At 43.5% G+C, this 19,748-nt stretch overlaps 1 protein-coding gene across 2 annotated transcripts in view; it reads left to right on the top strand.

The window, feature by feature from the left end:
* Positions 1 to 19,748, top strand: part of TNIP1 (TNFAIP3 interacting protein 1) — a 739,301-nt gene that overhangs the window by 668,372 nt on the left and 51,181 nt on the right. For both annotated transcript variants that reach the window (XM_044069404.1, XM_044069403.1), the window contains exon 16: positions 8,344 to 8,434. In XM_044069404.1, the coding sequence (XP_043925339.1) occupies positions 8,344 to 8,434 (91 nt within the window). The remainder of the gene's footprint in view (positions 1 to 8,343; positions 8,435 to 19,748) is intronic.

Raw genomic sequence — 19,748 nt, 5'->3', positions numbered from 1 at the left:
GGAGAAGGATGAATACCTGAACCTTCCTGGACCACCGCCCATATTGGTTTCTCCTCTCCTACCGTGATAAATTCTGTGGTCATTTCATCTTGGAAGGGCTCTTACAAACTCCTAGTTATGGCTTGTAGTGCATAAAATAAGTACTGTTCCCTCATAGTGTATTCCTTTCTAGGCTAGCACCGTACGGCTTCTTATACCATATCATAGATGGCACTAATTTTGATTACCAATACCACATACTAAGCGACTTTTCCTTCAAATAAAAAAAAAATATCAGTACTGGACATTTCTGAGGAAAATCGTCTATATTACTGCTGTGTTTGGCCTACAGATTACTAACCACAATGTGCATTGTGTCAGGTACTGAGGGTTTTTGGGAAAAAAAATAAGACATTGACATTGTTATAATAGTCCATCCCAACAGCAATTTGAATGATTGTGCTGAAGCTATACCCCCAGTCAATGAGGCTGATTTTTCACAGCACAGGTGTTCAGGTTGTGGTAGCAGCAGTTGGCCTAGGGATGAGAAGCATACAGTGCTGTGTGTCTCTTGGCTGCCTGTGGACAACTAGCAGCAGCTGCATAAAGCTACTTTTGCTGGCCACAGCTGTTTATGAAAAATGTCTCAAGGAAAAAAGAGAGACGTTCTGGTCTCTCCACAAACTTTTTTGTTAAGACAGTGATGCAATACTCAAAGAAGGCTTACAAGAGGAGTTAGAAGCAGTCCTTCCAACCTTGTTATAAGCCAGGAGCAGCAGCTCCCCAAACATAACATCTAGGTCAGAGGAAGCTCCTCAGCTGAACAGATCAAATCAAGAGAGTTTGATAGATTTCACAGCCATCTTATGGGCTCTTTAGCACATTTCATAGGAGATTACTTAGGCTATCGACCCAGAGGTAATTTTAAGCCGAGACGTTTCAACCCAATGTAATACCATACATGTACTAGTCAATACCCACGATTGCATTTAGTGATGACTACCCATGTCCAGGAGGGTCGTGGGTGCTGTACCCAGTAAGAATTTACAGTGCTCCATCCACTCATCCAGGTTCCTCTTGAACACTGTCATAGAGGTGCTCTGTTTCACATTAGTAGCCTGTTCCAAAGATGTGGCAGTCACTGGGAGATAAATCTGTCCCTCCAGCATGTCCTATTTAAGTCGTAGGTCATATTCAAGTCCCTGGAACTGATAGCCCTAGACCCATTTTGATTTATGGATATGCAGTAAGTTCTTTAGGTTTGGGTCTTGGGTTGCTGTTGGCCAGGCATAAGTCTACCCTAAGAGGTTTATATGATATCGAGTATAGTGACAGGGATTTTAGTCAGTCCATGTAAGGCACATGCTGGAGGCTCTTGATTTTCTGTGTTAGAAACCTCTAAGGATTCTCTAATTACTGTAGATTCTTAGTACGGTACATACTGAATGGGGCGTTATACTCAATTATGGCCAGACAAGTGCCGAGTATAGGGGTGTTATGATTTCATTTGCTCTCAAGGTGATGCCTTTACTACTCAAATGAGTTATGTGGAAAGCTTTCCTTAAAACAGTAGACACTTCTTGCCTATACATAAAGGTCTGTAGCTGCAAACCATTGGAGGATTTTACTACTGGAGTAGGAAGCATCATTTGGAGTTCTCACAGACTCACTATACCAAAGCTCTAACATCTCTTTCCTTGAAATTTTAAGTGTAGCTTGCTTCCTTTATAAAAAGAGGCAGTAAAACTAACTCCCCCTAGAGAGAAGAGGGAAGAGAATTATATTAAAGGGTTTTCTAGTTTCTAAAATGACAAGCAGAACTGTGTCCAGAATTTGACTTGAGCAATCTCATGGATTTCATTCTTTACAAGAAAAAAAAAATAAAAAGAATACTGGTGGTTCTGTCTGTTCAGCTGTTTTTAAATCATTTGGACTGGATCTGTTCAGAAGGCATGATAGATGCTTTTGTGTTCCCATTGGCGTCACTTCTAGAAAGTTTCTCAGGAGTTTTTGGGTAAGAACCTTTGTTTCAAGAAATGATGTTTTGGATGTACATCAGTACTCTTATATCCAAGAAGAGACAAAGAGAAGTAGACAAGTCTACAGAGAAAAGATCTGAAAAGAAAAGATGTGTGAAATCAAGAAATCAAGAAAAAGGTGTCTGGATCTGACTAATCCTTTGGGTCCAGCACCTAAAACTCCAAGGATGTTGGATCCGTCAGTTATCCAGATCTGATCTCTCTCTCTCTTCAAGCTAGATTCTCACTGGAGCTGGTGCATCCTCATCTCCATTCACCTATTTTGCAGAAAAGATGATTTTCCAGACCCCCAGCAGTGGCATCATCATCAAGGTTGGCCCAATACATCAAAAGTCTTACTGAAATAAATGTCAACCATATGTTGAGGAGATTCTTAAGGACACAAATCTAACTGGGAGTCCCCCCAGTGCCATTGCCTTGGGGAGTTCCATCTTCCCCTTCAGGCTTTTTCTCAAGTACTGACTCACACTTTGGATCTAGTTCCACAGATCCAAGCCCTTCTGGGGGGCCTCAGTGGGATCCAATAATTTGAGGAACTTTAGCATCGACCACATCCCTTACTCTCTCCACTCTGATTCTTTCAGATAGAGATGACTCTTGGAGCCAAAGCTTTGGTGTTGGGGTTCCCAGTGGTGAAGTCTACTCCAAAGTTTTCAGAGCTGTCTTTTCTTCTCAGGGCCTTGGCACTTGATAGCTCAGGTCCAGGGTCCTCCTCATACCTGATCGCAGTCGGAGTGGTGAAAGTTCCTGAAGCTGTGAGTAGGAGGAATACTTCCTCGGCTCCAGTAGCTCTGTCAACTTTCAAGGCTGTTGAGTGGGTCTTGGCTGGGCCAAGAAGGCAGGTGTGCACCTCGAGTTCAGATCTGTCCCAACTCTCAATGGATTCTGTGACTTATTCCTCTCATTCTGATCAGCAGGGACCATCAGTATGTATAAGCTTGGAGGATACTCAACACTTGAGTTCCCAGTCTGATTCAGACCTGTCACCAGAAGTACACCAGAGACAAGCTCCTATAAAATAGACATGTTAGACTCTTTTCCAGATACTGTCATTGAAGACACTGATTTAGATGAATTTGAAGGATACCCTAGATCCACCTTGAAGGCACCACATTTGGTGACATCCTACAGTTAATGAAATGAGAGGGATCCACTGAAACCCCTTCTCCAGATGAATCTGTGTTCCTCAAGGCTTTTGGCACTGGCTCATATGCATCCTGGGTGGTACTGTCCATAGATGCCCTCATAGATCTTGTGGCACAGTAGACTTAGAAGGACCTATCTCCAAAAAGCCTGACAGAATTCTAGTGGCACCATCAAAAGATGGGAAACATTGGACTAAAGGACCACCAATAGACTCAACAGTAGTTGCAGCAGCCATGAAAAAGGAACTGTCTTTGAAGAGTTTTTCTCTTCATCCCCTAACAGGGAGTCAGTGATGTTGGACAGAGTGGGAAACAGGCTTATGCTTCAGCAATTTTTGTACTCTGAGCACTGATGTACTTTGCAAATATGACTTGTTTGTCAGAGGGACCCAACCAAGAAGATTTCTAGGTCCCTGTTGGGTAACTTACCACTGGATGTTCAAAAAGTGGTGGACACCCAACTATGTTTGCCTTACAATCATCTTTGAACTTGGCCATGCCACTTTCAAATGCAGCAGATGGTACAGCTAGAGCAGTAGGCATTGACATGCCTGGATGCATCTCTCTGATTTCTTGGAAAGCTTCAGGATATCCTTTATTAAGCCCCATCCTTTTTTGGGGCCAAATGTTAAAGAAATGCTTACTAGAGGTGAGTAGGGCAGTAAGGCCCTGTCTCTTGTGGGAATCTTTTTCTTCACCTCGTAGAGGACCTATTCCAGGAACAAAGAGGTGACAAGAAGTTGTGGTTCAGAAAATGTCAGGGTTAACACCATGACAGTCCTGGAGACAGACTTCCCCCAAGCAGAGAGGGACTTAACTCAAATGGACATTGCCCCAGAGGCAGAGGTGGACTGCATAATCAGGGATTTCACAGTCCTGTCACCAAAAAACCCGATCAGCACAACTGAAGGGTTACCCAGATGCCACACTGTGAAGGCATTCGGGGGGATGCTTAACCGTACACCCACAAGCCTGGTAAACATTACATCAGATTTCTGGGTGCTAAAGATAATCACAAGAGGCTACACTGTTCCCTTTTTGTACCCTCCAAAAAAAAGTTAGTTTTCCAGTGTTCCACCCAGTCAGTTGAAATCTGCAGCAACAGAGGTTTCAAAATTGATAGAAAAAGAGTCATCCAACAGGTCCCTCCAGACCAGTTAGAATCTGGACTCTATTGGTTTTTTGTTTTTTGCTTTCTTTTTTTGTTTAAGTCCCAAAGAAGACCAGCAGTTTCAGGACAGTTTTGGACCTCAGCCATCTGAATCAGTTAGTGAGAGAGGCAAAGTTCCAGATTTTTGGCACAGTCCCAACTTACCTCTTTTAAGGAAGAATGACTGGATGTGCTTTAAGGATTCCTACTATCATATAAAGATACTGAGGCAGCAGTCCAAGAGATTTCTCCATTTATGGCTGGTAGACAATCGTTTTCAGTTCAGAGTACTGCTCTTCAGTGTCATCACAGCCTCATGGTTGTTGACGAAGATTATGGCAGTGATAGCAGCTCAACCCCAACTGCAAGGGATCCACGTCTTCCCATATCTAGATGATTTTCTTCTAAATGCTACTAACAGGAATTTACTAGTACAACAACAGGCACTACTACTCCTCCTTACAGATCTACTGGGAATCACAGTAAGTCAGTCAAAAAGCCAACTGTCTAACGCAACAAATAGTTTATAGGATGTCATATAAACACAGTATTTCAAATTGCCAAGCTTCTAGATGCCATAGCACTGTCCATACAAATAGTAGCCAATCAGGTAGTTCAGTATTCCCCCTCCTCGAACAAGGTTGATCCTTCATCTGTTAGGGTTGATGCCCTGTATCATCGTGGTAGTTCCAAGGGTAAGATACCACATAAGACTGTTACAGTGAATTCTCTCATTCCAATAATCACAGGGTCTACACCCCCTCCATGCCAGAATTCACACTACACAAATTTGCAGAGATTATATCGAAAGTTGGATAAACCTCCCTGTCAGTAGCAGAAGGATCTCTTACTTATGTCCACTTTTACACCCGATGCCTGTGACCTTAGGTCATTTCCCAGATGTGCAACCCAGCCGGACATCATTGAGCTACAACCCATCTGTTCAGAGTACTGCATCAGTGATCAGCAATTCATCTACTGGTACAGTAAGTTATTACACAACTGCCCTTCACATCCACTAGACATATTTCTGAATTACAATCACCATCATCCAAACCATTGTATATCATTTTCCATAAAGACAGAGTAATAGTGAGAGCAAATTCTTCCTTCTTACCAAAAGGTGACATCTGAAGTTAATTTGAATCATTCCCTTGATTTGCCAGTCTTTATTTTCCAAGTTCTCAAACAAAAGGGAATGTTTGCTACACACGCTAGATGTTCAAAGACAGTTCAGATTCTATTTACACCGTGCCAAGGATATAAGAAAGATCAACTGTTTTTTTTTCTTCTTCTCTAAAGCAAAAATTGTGCAGAAATGTATCAAAAGTCACAATTTCTAAATGGCTGTCAAGATTGCATTTCTTTTGTTTATAATGACTGGAGTTTACCCCTACACATGAAACCAAAAGCCAATTTCACAAGAGCAATAGCTATGTCTAAGGCATTCATGAAAAGATTTCATATTGGTGACATTTGTGCAGCAGCAACATGGTCCACAGTTCACACCTTTGTATCCCATTACCAACTGGATGTGCAATCCACAAGACTTTCATTCTTTGGTTGTACTATTCTCAGGAATATCCTTCTTTGATATCACCCAGGTGCCTTTTTTTTTTTTTTTTTTTTTTGCAGCTTGGGAATCTGTTCCAAACTTTGAATCGGCCGAAAATAGAGAACATTGGATACAAAAGTTATGTACTTACCATAACAATAGATCCAGTGTTATCTCATTTTCGTCCAGTTCAGTATCCCTTCCTCCTTCCCCTTCCCCCCCTTCTAATATTGTCACTGACAGCTTCTGATGATTGGACAGACCTCAACTAAGACCCTGTCTGCTCAAAATTTTCCCTTGATCCTTAATATCGTATTAACATGTATATCAACTGGCACACCTGCAGGTTTCTGCAGTTATAGGAAGAGATCTATATTTAAATAAAGTTAGCAAACTTATCTAACTTTTTTGAGATGAGGGAATTATGGGTAAGGGAGGAGTTAGAAGCTTGGATCCACAACTCTAGAAGAAGGTGTTGAGGTCATGTTTGATTGGGTCCAACAACCCAAACATTGAACCAGATGAAAGTGAAACAACAAGGAGCTGTCTTTATGGTAAGTACATAACTTTTCTATGCTTACCTAAGAGATCTCATGCTGTATGGGCTAGTTTGTAACACAGCAGTTTTGCAATACATAAGAGTGTTGTATTCCCTTCTCTTACGGAAGGTTCCATTTCACCTGCTGAAGTCAGTGAAGCTTGTATTACATACGGGGAACATTAGTAACATTAGTTTGTATTACACAAAACTGAACACTCAGAAAATTGTATTTCATGTACTGAAATCCATGAATAATATGAGCCAATACAGCACTTTACAAAGCTATGTTTTGTAGGAAGCAAGTATTCTTGAACCCCCTTAAATGTGTGGAGGGACAAACACTCTGCATCACTAGACTTAGTTATTCTCACTTATTCTCACTGTTAAGCTGCTGCACCTCATAGAATGAGGGATCACTAACAAGCAGTGTAAAACCCGCTTTGATCTTTCTCCAAGAGGCTTTGAGATTGGACAAGCTATGAAGCAAGTACACATCAGCTAATTTGTGTATTTCTATACTGAACAATGCAGTGATTCATTGCATGTAAATGAGCAGCTCACTTGGCCATTGAGGCGCAATATCCACTTCCTCAAAAATTTAAAGCATAAAGCAATACAACGGCTTAAAATAACTTTAAACTCCAACTTTAATAAAAATACAAAACAACTGGTAAGTGCTTTCGTCCCACTTATAGAACTTCATCTGACCAAGTTGCAATAAATCTTTCCACATTTAAATAATCAAGTCAGATCACATGATGTAATTACATCACTGCTTTCACTTACCTTTCCTTTTTAAAACCACTTTGTAATTTTCCCTTTCATTTTTACGTGGGAAAATACATGCATTTAACCTAAACCGCCAACAAGATTCCTTCTAGTCTAAATCATCCTCAGCCTCTAACCTAACAAAACCTGATCTGTAACACTAATTTTAAAATAAACAGCATTAATTTCTGAACTATGCTTACTAATAACATGCTTAGCTAAACTATCACTAAGATCCTTATTTTCTACAGCCCACAAATGCTCATACACTCTCTGGGATGAAAGTGCTTACCAGTTGTTTTGTATGTTTTTTTTTTATTTTTATTAAAGTTGGAGTTTAAAGTTATTTTAAGCTGTTGTATTGTTTTAGTGCAATATCCACTTAACTGAACTCAGAAAGACTAATTTCTAGAATGTCTAAAATGGTTAAGCTAAGAGAAACAAAGTGTTTTCTTAGTCACCAGTTTAATGGGCATTTCTTCTATGATTCCTAGACTTGGATGAAAAGAACTGGTTGGTGCTTTGTCTAGGCAAAAACTAACTAACTAAATAATTCTGAGTTTCCCATTTGTGGCAGATTGCCCGTAACCCCATGTAATTCTGTATAGCATCTCCAAGGTTGCACAACTGCAAAAAGGAAAAGGGAGGGAAAAAAGAGAGAATCACTACTGATGCTACAGTAGAAATGGTGCCAGCAATGACTTTCCATGACAAGTAACTGATGGTAAGTTGCAGCCTCATCCAGGGAAGGTCATCCACTATTTGGGAAGCCTTAATGATCTGCTTTTCCATGAGAATCACTACCATTACATTGAAAGTTTTATATCTGTATAACAATTTTTGAATCACATAAGCTATATGAATTATGTACATTTGTTTTATAGCGGATAAAGTGTAATTGTGACTTCATAGCAGAATGGATCTTTAATATTTAAAGTAAGATGTAAAGGAGACTGAGCAAGTTATTTTATGTTATTTTATTTGTTTTCCGGGGTAGAGCACTGATCTCCACAATTTAAGTGACTTGCTCAGATTCGCACAGTTAGGCAATGGAGGCTAAGGGAATCAAACCTTATACCAATGCACTACAGGAAACTCTGTTTGTGATTGTATTTGATGACCTTTAATGTTATGATACATGTTCTCATTGTGTTTCTACTTTTTAGCCTGAATATCCTTGGCACCCACAGTTCCCGCCTGCTACAAATTTACCATTACAAGGAGTGGACTCTTCAAGGCAAATAAACAAAGAACAGGGTAAGCTAGAGTAAAGATATTTTTTTACTGTGATGGTGTTGTCAATTGCAATAGGATTAGTGCTTCTGATTTGTTCACATTGTTTTCACAGTTATGTTTCCCGTGGTGTTTTTCCTGGGACAGATGTTTACTTATGTAGAATAATCTTTGTGTCCTAATTCTAAATAGAATTATAGTCCCTCCTTCATTACCTTCTTCTTACTTTAAGGGAACACTATAGCATTGTGGCTAGTGCCAAGTGTGGTTGCTAGGTAAACAAGAAAGGCAAAAAAAATCTGAACACACAGCCATACTGTGGAATAGTCATCTTAGGTACTTTTTCCAGGTGTATAATTTAAAAAGATTTTGTAAGCAAGTCTTTCTGTATGGACTGAAAATAAGAGGGCCAAGCTGCAGAGTTTTTGATACATTCAGCTAACCTGGATTTGATTTCCACATTGTCCACTCACATACGGTATCCCTCTAAGCAAACTGGTTTCCTTCTGTATTGCACTCTGTTCACCTGAGAAGACAGGATTCTGCACTTAGTGGTTTAATTTGATTAAAGCATAATAAAGACCACAGCCTGTTTTTGCATGGTATTAGCAGTAGAGTTAGGTCAAACGTTTCATAAAATACAAGCAGACATTCTTATGAATAAATGACAAAGTAAATCTTTAGTTTTGCAATTTTGTGCAGATTGTGTGCTCCACCCCCACTAGATAAAATGCTGTCTTGTTATTTGCATGGCTAATGCAGTATAACAGCAGCAACTTTATGCCATTTTGCTTCTGGCAGACCATGAAGAAATGATCTGAGGCTAATCTGAAATTGCTATGCTAGGGGTGTTGCACAAATGTGGCATGTTCTGAATGATTTTTGTCAAACACTTAACAGTTGTTCAAATGCTTTTTTCTTCCTGCAAGTACAGACTTTGGAAATTGGTCCATGTAAAATTTGTGTTTTGTTTTTCACTGTTACTTGCCATAACTCTCATGTTTGATTTAGTTTAGTATTGTTACTGAAGAGTAATTAGGTCTTTTAGCCAGTTTCAGCTGTCAGTACATTGTTTTTATTTCTTCCTGTTATTTTAGGTATGTGGGGAGGTTTTGTCAAGATAACCATAAAGAACTTTTGTCTTCTATTAAAAACTATTTTTTGTTTATTTTTGTCTGTTTTATTAAGAACTAGACTGGCTCTTGTTCTGTTTGTGCAAGGTCTGGTTCTAAAACAAGAAAAGAGATTGAGACTGCAGGATCCATTCACTGCTGTTATATCCTACTGTAGCAGAGGACCGTACTTGGGAGACAATTTCAGGTCAGATCACTGCCTTGAGTGTGTACAAAACACTATTGTCCGAATGCAGTAATACTGGGCCAAGGCCATTGAAAATAGTAAGAATGTGGGCAGCATTGTGACTCATGGGATGAGATTTCTACCTTATAGCTTTTGGTTCCAAAGTTTCAGCCTGATGTCTGGCCATTGACTGTGTGGAGCTTGCATTTCTCACTGTGCTTACATGGGTCGCTGGGTGCTATGGTTTAAACCCAGCTCCAAAAAACATGTTGGTAAATTAACTACACTGAATTGTTCATATATACTAGATAATAAATATGTGGTATTGATTGTAAAGAGTTACAAAGATTAGTGCATGTTTCTGAACAGGTGGGTAAGCATCTCTTTGCATGTGGTTTGATGCTGTTCAGGCCTCTCGGTAGGGGGGCCCCTGGCCACTGGGTCCAGTCGGCATGCCTGGCTGCTGGATCAAATTTATCTGACCATGTTAAAACTAGGGGATTTGGATGCCCTTTGCAATCTGATGTCTTGTTTGGTTCTCCTGTGTTGCCAGTTTTAAGAAAATTAAAGAAAAGAAGAGTAAGTCTATGAAAGATTTTGGCATATGAGGAAGTTGCAATGGTATCTCAAAAATGTATGGACACAGCACTGCCCAGCATCTGGACACTTCATTCAATAATACCATGCATTCAAAAGGAATTTTTGTGGTCAGAGTGGATACAAGACAAGTGGCCTGTCAGACAGCAGCATCTACATATCAACTTGAAGGAGATGTCAGCAGTCCAGTTTGCATTTTATTAGCTTTCAGTTTACTTCTTCCAGGGGGCAGGTTGATTCTAACAGACAACACACAACTGTCATGTCATGTACATCAACAAGCAAGGGGGGGAACATTCTTCCCTCATCACAGGCAGCAAGCATTTTTTGGGGGAGACTGCTCTTTTACAACTACTAAGTCTTCTGGGGGTTTCGTTTGGAGCACACAGAACTCTGTTAGCAGAGTGTTAAGGGAGACAAATCAGTGTCCCCAGTGGAAACTGGATCTTCATGTATTTCAGAAATGTGGGGTTACAGTGCCAGTGACCTATCTACAAGCAGTTAAATTAATTGTCTACAAAATATTAGAGGGCTTTTATTGTAACTTCTGAGCTCTAACTAAAGCTGATTATGTTAGTAGTTGATATGTTCCCTAGACCGGCTTAACTGACGAATTCTGTGTTCCAAGGATCTCTATATTCCACAGGGAAGAAGGATCTGCTTCCTTGAACATGTTTAGCCTTCTGTAGTGCCTAAAGTGTGCTGGGCGGCCACGGTGGTGCAGCGGTTAGCATTGCAGCCTCACAGCAAGAGGTTCTCCGGTTCGATTCTCGGCTGGGGTCCTTCTGTGCGGAGTCTGCATGTCCTCCCTGTGGTCGCGTGGGTTTCCTCCGGGTGCTAAGGTTTCCTCCCACATCCCAAAGACATGCTGTAGGTGGATTGGACACTCTAAATTGGCCCTAGGTGCGAGTGTGTGTGTGTGTGTGTGTGTGTGTGTGTGTGTGTGTGTGTGTGTGTGTGTGTGTGTGCCTTCCGTGGAAGGTTGGGCGCTGGGCTGGCAACTTGACACCTTTAAACTCTACTGCCAATCTGTGGTGACCCCTAACCGGGAAAAAGCCGAAAGAAGAAGAAGTGCTTAAAGTGTGCTGCATTTTCTTAAGGCTTGCCCCCCCCCCCACCATTTTCTGCCATCTTATGCTAAGTAGCATAACTTTTAGTTATGTACTTACCATAACTTTAGATGTTTGGGATCCATCTCGCCTACATTCAATACTGATGGGCTCAGAGCCGATCCCTCGGCTCCGACTCGGCACACTATGCTATAGAGCGAGGCCTCTTATTGGCTGAGCTATTTCTTATCCCAGGATGCACCACCACTAATCCCCCAGATCTTGTTTGTCCGCATTCATGCACACATGCACAACTTGTTTATATAACATTGTTAGATGTTTCAAGATGAAACAACAGGATTCGGACCTTCTGATATCCTCTGATCTCCAAGGAAGGGGGAAGGAGGGTGGGTTATTAGAATGTAGGCGAGATGGATCCCAAACATCTAAAGTTATGGTAAGTACATAACTAAAAGATGTTATGTGATCCTATCTTGCCTACATTCAATACTGATGGGACAGCGTCCCTAGCACCTAAATCCTGGGTGGCTCATTAGAAAACACTCCTGAGCACTGTGGAACCAAATGAAGCTCGTCCTCTAGATGCCACATCCAATTTGTAGTGGGAAATGAAAGTGTGCGGGGAAGACCATGTAGCCGCAGCACAAATGTCACTAATGGCAAGCTTAGAATGAAATGCTATCAAGTAGCCATAGCCCTTGTAGAATGAGCTTTGACAGAGGTGGTAAGCTCTTTATTAGAATAAGAATAAGCTTGAGTAATACAGTCCCTGATCCATTTGGCAATAGTGACCTTTGTGACGGCTTTGCCCAATTTATTGTCCGCAAAGGATACAAACAACTGATCTGTTTTCCTTGTTTGTTTGGTCCTATCTAAATAAAAAGCCAACTGCCTGTCGGCATCTAATGTCTGGAATATGAATTCCGCTTTGTTAGAATACTTGAAAGAAGACTGGAAGTTCTAATGATTGTTGTAGGCAGAAACTGGAACAAACTTTAGGGACAAAGGAAGGATTTGGCCTGAGAGATACTCTGTCTTTGTGAAAAACCAAGTACGGAGGTTTTACAGACAAAGCTTGAAGCTCTGAAACCCTTCTGGCAGAAGTAATTGCCACCAGAAAGGCAGTCTTCCACGATAGAAATTTTAAATCACATGTCGCTGCCGGTTCGAAGGGGAAGGAAGTTAAGGTGCGTAACACCACATCGAGATCCCATGGAGGAGCAGGATGAGAAATCAGAGGTCTTAAAAGCGCAGCACCTTTCAAGAAGGTCTTACACAATCTGTTGCTCATTAAAGGTGGGTTTATAGATTCGTGAAAATTGGAAATAGCTGCCAATTGAACCTTGATGGTAGAGACTGAAGAGCCTTGATTGAAAAGAGAAGTTAGAAATTTCAGTACTTCTGATACGGGAATAGTGATGGGATCCAGGCCCCGGAGTTGAGCCCAAATAGCAAATCTTTTCCATTTGCTAGAATACAATTTCTTTGTAGCAGACTTGTGGGCCGAAGATAAGATGTGTACAACTTCTGGATCCAATGTATGACTCCTGACTATAGTCAGAAGAGGAGGAGCCAAGCCGTCAATCTTAAGGTGTGTAGGGACTGGTGGAATAGTCCCGACTGATGAACCAATAGGTCTGGGATCTGATCTAGGAACCATGGACCTTCCAGAGCATATTTCCGAAGATAGGGGAACCATACTTGACGAGGCCAGTAAGGAGCAACTAAGATCATTTTGCTCCCCAAGAGAGATGCCTTTTGGATCACCCTGGGAAGGAGAGGAACTGGGGGGAAGGCATAAAGCAAGCCAGTGGGCCACGGACGGGCTAGTGCGTCCATGGGGCTCTTCCCCGGAGCCGGGGTGAGGGAGAAGAACTTTTTGCACTTCGCATTCAGTGGAGTCGCGAAGAGGTCGCAACATGGAACTCCCCATTTGCTGAAAATCTGATTTGCAACTGTAATGTTCAGAGACCATTCGTGAGGAGAGAGGATGGTTCTGCTCAGTCTGTCGGCTATCACATTGGACTTGCCCGGGATATGAGTAGCCACTAGAAAGCGTTTGGTCGACACTGCCCATTCCCAAACTCTCATGGCCTCTCTGCAAAGAGGATAGGATCTGGTCCCTCCCTGTTTGTTCAGGTACCAGACCACTGACATGTTGTCTGAGTGAACGGCAATTACGCCCTGAGGGAGGTAATCGTGAAGGGCTTGAAGGGACAGAAGCACCGCCCTCATTTCTAGGATGTTGATATGAAGTAGGGTCTCTTCTGGGTGCCATTTGCCTTGGACTGACCTGCCCAGGGAATGCCCCCCCACCCCATCTGGGAGGCGTCCGTGGTCAAAGTGGCCGCAGGAGGAGGTGGAACAAAGGGTCGTCTCTGATCCAGATTGGAGGACACCAGCCACCAGCGAAGGTCCCGTTTGCAGGTTTCCGTGATCCACATGAGGTGACTGAGAGGGAGTTCCTGAAAGGACCACTGAGCTGAAAGAAGCCACTGGAGAATTCTCATGTGCAATCTTGCTAGGGGAACTAGAAGAACCGTGGTGGACATGGATCCCAATAGCTGCAGTACCATTCTGGCTGGGGCTTTGGATCTGGGAAGTAAGGCTCGAACTTGAGCCTGTATGGTTTGTATCCTGTCTGTAGGTAGATAGACCCGCATTCGGTTTGAGTCTATCTCTACTCCGATGAATCTTATGCGTTGAGATGGCAGCAACACAGACTTTGGCCAATTGAAGGTGATTCCAAGGGAATTGCCCAGTGATATCGTGGCTTGTAGGCTCCGCAATAGTAGATGCTTGGAGGTGGCAGTTAGGAGCCAGTCGTCTAGATACGGAAACACCTGGAATCCTAGACTTGTTAGGTGAGCAGTCACTACCACCAAACATTTGGTGAACACCCTGGGGGCTGTGGTGAGACCAAAGGGCAGCGCGCGGAACTGAAAATGACTGCCTCCTAGGCTGAAGCGCAGATGTCTCCTGGATGCTTGATGTACCATGATATGGTAATAAGCGTCCTTGAGATCTATGGAGCACATCCAAACACCTTTCTCCAGCAATGGGAGAATGGTTTGTAGGGTGACCATTCGGAACTTGGACTTTTTAACTGAACGGTTTAGAATGCTGAGATCCAAAATGGGCCTCAAGTCCCCGGTCTTTTTTGGCACCAAAAAGAACCTTGAGTAAGTCCCTAATCCGATCTGGTCTGTGGGGACCGGTTGGATGACTCCCTTTTGCAGCAGCTTTGAAACTTCTGAGGCTGCAGTTTCCCGTTGACTGGGTGGCGGGTCCGGGATTTTTTTGGACTGAAGTGGAGAGTGAGAGAAAGGGATGGCGTAACCTCCGGCGATAATTCGAAGCACCCATCGGTCCTGAGTGATACCTTCCCAGGCTTTTAGGTGCCTCGAAACGACCCCGACTGGCTCGGAGCTGCACAGTCGGGCAATCCCTCAGGGACTGTGAAAGGCTGAAGAGCCACGAAAGGACTCGCGGTCTCCAGTGTTGCGAGGGCCTCTGCCGCCTCTGGGACGGCGTCTTCCAGAAGAATTTCCCCTCCTGCCTCTGGAAGGGGATCGTCCTGCTGTGAGGGGGAAGACTTCTGAGATCTATGGAACCACATTTTCCCTCCTCTTTTAGCCTTGGGGTAAGGCCGAAAGGGAGTGGAAAATCGTGCCTTTACGGCAGTCAAAGTCTTACCTTCTTGCTCGCAGCGGGTCAGTGTGTCCTTTACCTTGGGTCCAAACAAGGAGGACCCATCAAAGGCGTCGGCAAAGGAAGACTTAAAGGCCTCCGCAAAATGACACAGGCGGAGCCAGGCTTGTCTCCGTAGAGCAATGCCTGTACCCGCTCTACTCGCCCCTTGCCGCATAATAAATGAGCCTCATGGACGAGTTTGAAATGGACGACAGTGTAGCCAGCTGAGAGCCAACCGTCTGGGCCAGCTCCTCAGGCAGGTTACCCAAGAGGGTATCGGAAAGTTCTTTAATCAGATCCCTCTGAAATCTGGTAAAGTGCGTGAGATAGTTCAAGGACCTTAATGTAAAGGCCGCTGAACTTAGGGTGCGCCTACCGTACCGATCCATGCTCCTAGACTCCTTATTAGGAGGATGGACGGACGTCGAAGCCTCTGCTACATCTTGCTGGGTAGCAGATGCCACCACCAAAGCATCTACAGCCACACCTTTAGTCAGGAACTCTTTTTCCGGGGGTGCTGACAGGAACTTATTAGGACGAGCAGGCACCGGTTCCACAGAGTCTAAGTGTTCCCACACCCTTCAACAGATCAAGTCCAAGAGCTCGTCGAAGGGCGGAGACACCCAGGAGGCAGAGGGCTGAGCCCCGAAGGCCTTAAGGAACACCGACTCATCAGCAGAAGGGGGTTTGGATTGCCAGCCGCCTTGTTGTTTAAGGGCTTCCAGGATGTCTGCAAAGGAGACATCATCTGAGGACGACTTAGGGGACCCCTCTGCATCATCGAGATCAGTGTCTGATGTAAGAGACTCATCAGGGGAGTCAACGTGCTTCCTCTTGCACGATCTTTTCCTGGGGGGTTCCTCCGAAGAAGCTTCAGAAGGACCTCCAGGAGGGGGGGAAACCCCAGTGGGAGTAACCTCAGGCCCCGGGGCTCCGCTGTCTAAGGACAGGGGGACTGCCAAAGACCCAGTCTCGGTATGCAGGGAAGGAGCTGGGGAGACCGTGGAGGTAGCCAAAGATGATTTGGCTAACGCACTCCTCATAGCCCTAAAGGCGAGACCACCAGAATCCTGGGAAGGTCCCACCTCCGTGGCCACGACGGTAGACGGCACTCCCGCAGCCGACGCACCGAGAGGAAGGCTTGGGACCGAAAACATCAGTCCCGAAGCGTCCCCCCCGGGGCCGACAGAAGAAGTCCGCGTACCGAACTCCAACTCAAGAGCCAGAGTTGGAGTAAGGGTCGGGCCCGACCCTAAAACCTCCATCGGTTCCACCAGCACTGGCTCCAACGGTGCTGAGGCTGTTGGAGGAGGAACCATAGTAGCAGGGTGGACCATCGGCTGTCCGAATCAGACATCTTGGAGGATCTAGATGACACCGATCGGGTCCGAACCGATTTCTCCATCGGCTCCATAGGACTAGGGGACCGGCTCGAATGGATTCGATTACTATCGGTTCGAGGAGATCTCAAAACAATTTCCCTCGGTGCCGATGAGGACTTGGCCCGAAGGAAGAGTCTGAGCCGGCAACCCTTATCGGCTCCAATATCAGTGGAGCCGATGAAGGTGACCCGCCTCTCGATGCCCCAGTCCTCGGCTCCGAAACCAGAGGGGTCGAGACTGGAGGCATCGAGGCAGACCGTTCCGCCCTCGGCTCCGAAGTCCGTGGAGCCGATGGAGAAGCCTGCCTAGGTTTTTTGGCAGTCGGTTCCGACAGACTGGTCGGAGCCGACGCTTTTTTCTTTTTTGTAGGAGAGGAAGAGGAAGATAAAGCCTCCTCGAAGGATGGCTTAATCAACCCTTTTAGAATTAATTTGTTCTTCCTCTCCTGGAGGACTCTCGATGAAAAGGCGTGACACACGCTACAGGACTCTTGTAGGTGCTTGGCGCCTAAACAATAAACGCACGAGGAGTGGTCGTCCGTTATGGACATTTTATAACCACACCTCGCGCACTTTTTAAACCCAGAGGGTCTATGCTCTTTAGACATGCTGACAAACCTCTAAGATTAATAATAACACAGAAAAAACTAGCAAGTTTTAAGTTTTAAATATAAAGTTTTTTTTTTTTTTTTTTTTTTTAAACCAAACAATTCAGTACTAGTAGCACAAACACAGAAAAAAAGAGGGTCAAGACCCTCTAACTTAAGCAGGTACTTGACACACAAATAAAACGCTAGATAGTAATAGAAAATAGGGAAAGGCCCCTCTAACTTAAACGGGAAACCTTCCCTTAATGAAAAAACACAAATTCCTCAACAGATTTACTCAAACACACTCGTACCACAACAATAGCTGTTAAAACAGCTTTTGGGTTCAAAATAAGCAAATTCCTGACAGGAAAAGTCTGAATAAAACAGTACTTAGCCCAGCCAAGTTTGAGACCACGTCCTAGCTTGTAAGCGGCAAACGAGATCTGGGGGATTAGTGGTGGTGCATCCTGGGATAAGAAATAGCTCAGCCAATAAGAGGCCTCGCTCTATAGCATAGCGTGCCGAGTCGGAGCCGAGGGATCGGCTCCGAGCCCATCAGTATTGAATGTAGGCGAGATAGGATCACATAACATCGTCCTTCTTCGATTCCAGCAAAGCAACATCTCAAATCAATTAAAAAAGCTTTCTTAATATTTTTCGGATAATTCCTTCTAAAATAACCCAAATATTGCTTCCAGAATTTGTAATGACATAAAAGTGTTGCTGCAAACTTGATCTCTGTCTGTCCCAGAGGAGGGAGGCATGCAGGCACCCTTCCACATCTATTTGTCTGCAACCCCCCCCCCCCACTGTACACTAATATAAAAGTCCAGAATAAAGTTTTAATGGTATGGGGGTGTCTAGGTCCCACACCTCCAAACCTGAAATCATAAAGGCTACACAGATTTACTGAGAAACTGTTTGCTGTTCATCATTATCATCATCATCAACCCCTCTTTTTTGCCTTTTTTCTACATGGAGTCTGGGTGTCGTGTCAACTGTTGCCATCCCTCTCTGTTTACTGCTACTGCCCTCCTTTCTTCGACATTCATGCCTGACTATCACAGGTCTTCTCTCACACAATCCATCCACCTCTTTTCTGGATGCCCTTATTTCTTCTTGCCTTCTTCCTGTCTGTCTCAGATTTTCTTCACCAGATTGCTTTCTACTTTTCTGCACATGTGCCTAAACCATCGTAATCTGTTCTCTTTGACTGTTTCTGTCATTGCAGCTACTTTGGCTTCTGCTCTTGTGTTCTCATTTCTTTGTCTGTCCCACAGTGTGCATCCTACCACCCTTCTCAGACACTTCATCTCCATCACCTCTAGCTTCCTCAGCTGCTCTGCTTTTACTGCCCAGGTGTCTGTACCGTACAGTAGCACTGATCACACTACTGTTTTGTACACCTTACTTTTCAGATTCTTTGGCATTCTTCTGTCATATACTTCACCTCACACTCTGCCAGTTGGCTGCAGCCCCTCTGATTCTAGCTTTGACCTCCTCATTCAGACTTCCCTTCTCTGCTACCCCTCCCAGATACTTGAAGCTGTTAACCTGTTTCACTGTTTTCCCTTCTATCACAGTTCTCATTTTCCTCTAAACTCCATTATTTATTGCCATTACAGTTGTTACTGCACTCAGTTTCATCCCATGTGCCTTCAGTTTTGCATTACATTCCCCTACCCTTTGCTGACATTCTTGCTCAAAGTCTGCTTGTAATGCCACATTGTCTGCATACAAAAACTTTATTGATCACCCCCCTCCATCCTGTTAGCTAATGTAGTCCATCACCAGTAAGAACAGCAGTGGGCTCAGAGCTGAACCCTGGTGCAGACCCACTCCAGTTGGAACCCCTCTGTGAGACCGAACACAGTTTGAACTTGAGTCACTGAGTCCTTGTATATAGCCTGCACTGATTCTGCTATTTCTGGAACTTCAAACCACCGCAGTACTGCCCAAATAGACAGTAACCTTAAGTTTGACATCCAGATCTCACAGACTATTAAAAAGATGCATAAAAAACTAGGCATTCTTACAACAAACACTTTCTTACAAATAATACTAAGTCCGCTATAGCGTGAAGTCACCTCTTGTCCACTCTTCTCTATGCTTCTCCTATTTCCATTAACCTCAAAAAAACTGACTTAGCAAAACTGGAATCATGTTGTAACAAAATAGCTAAGTTTCCAACTAATTCCTCTAACAGGACACACCATTTTAAGGTCCTGAAACAGCTAGATTGGTTAGAACTCCCTCAAATTTTCCTCTACAACCAACTTACACTGGCCCTTAAACTGTTATACATAATACTCCTACCCTTCAAAACCTGATACAACCACACTCTAGTACTAGAACCTATGCTCTAGTCAAAAATTCTTGCTTGACAGAGCTAAAGCCAACAACAAGGCAGGTGAATCTGTTCTTTCACATTTTATCCCTAAAATCTGGAATACTTTACCCTCCGACATATACTCCACTACCTTCTTACCCTTGTTTAAAAAAGTATTGAAAAAAATCACCTTAATAAATCATGACTTTGTAATTGTACCGCACCTGGATAATACAAACTACACTCACTAGTCTCCCTGATTTATTGATTTCCTTGCAGTGTTACCTCCTTTCTGAAGACTCCTTATATTCTCAAAACTGCTTAATATAGCACTAATCTTAAGCTTTCAAATGAGATGTTTTGTACATACTTGAATACT

The sequence above is a fragment of the Protopterus annectens genome, chromosome 4.part0 (assembly GCF_019279795.1).
Source record: "Protopterus annectens isolate FY-2018-M chromosome 4.part0, PAN1.0, whole genome shotgun sequence".
In the NCBI taxonomy this organism is placed as follows: Eukaryota; Metazoa; Chordata; order Ceratodontiformes; family Protopteridae; genus Protopterus; species Protopterus annectens.
This window is presented reverse-complemented; position numbering and strand designations above follow the sequence as displayed.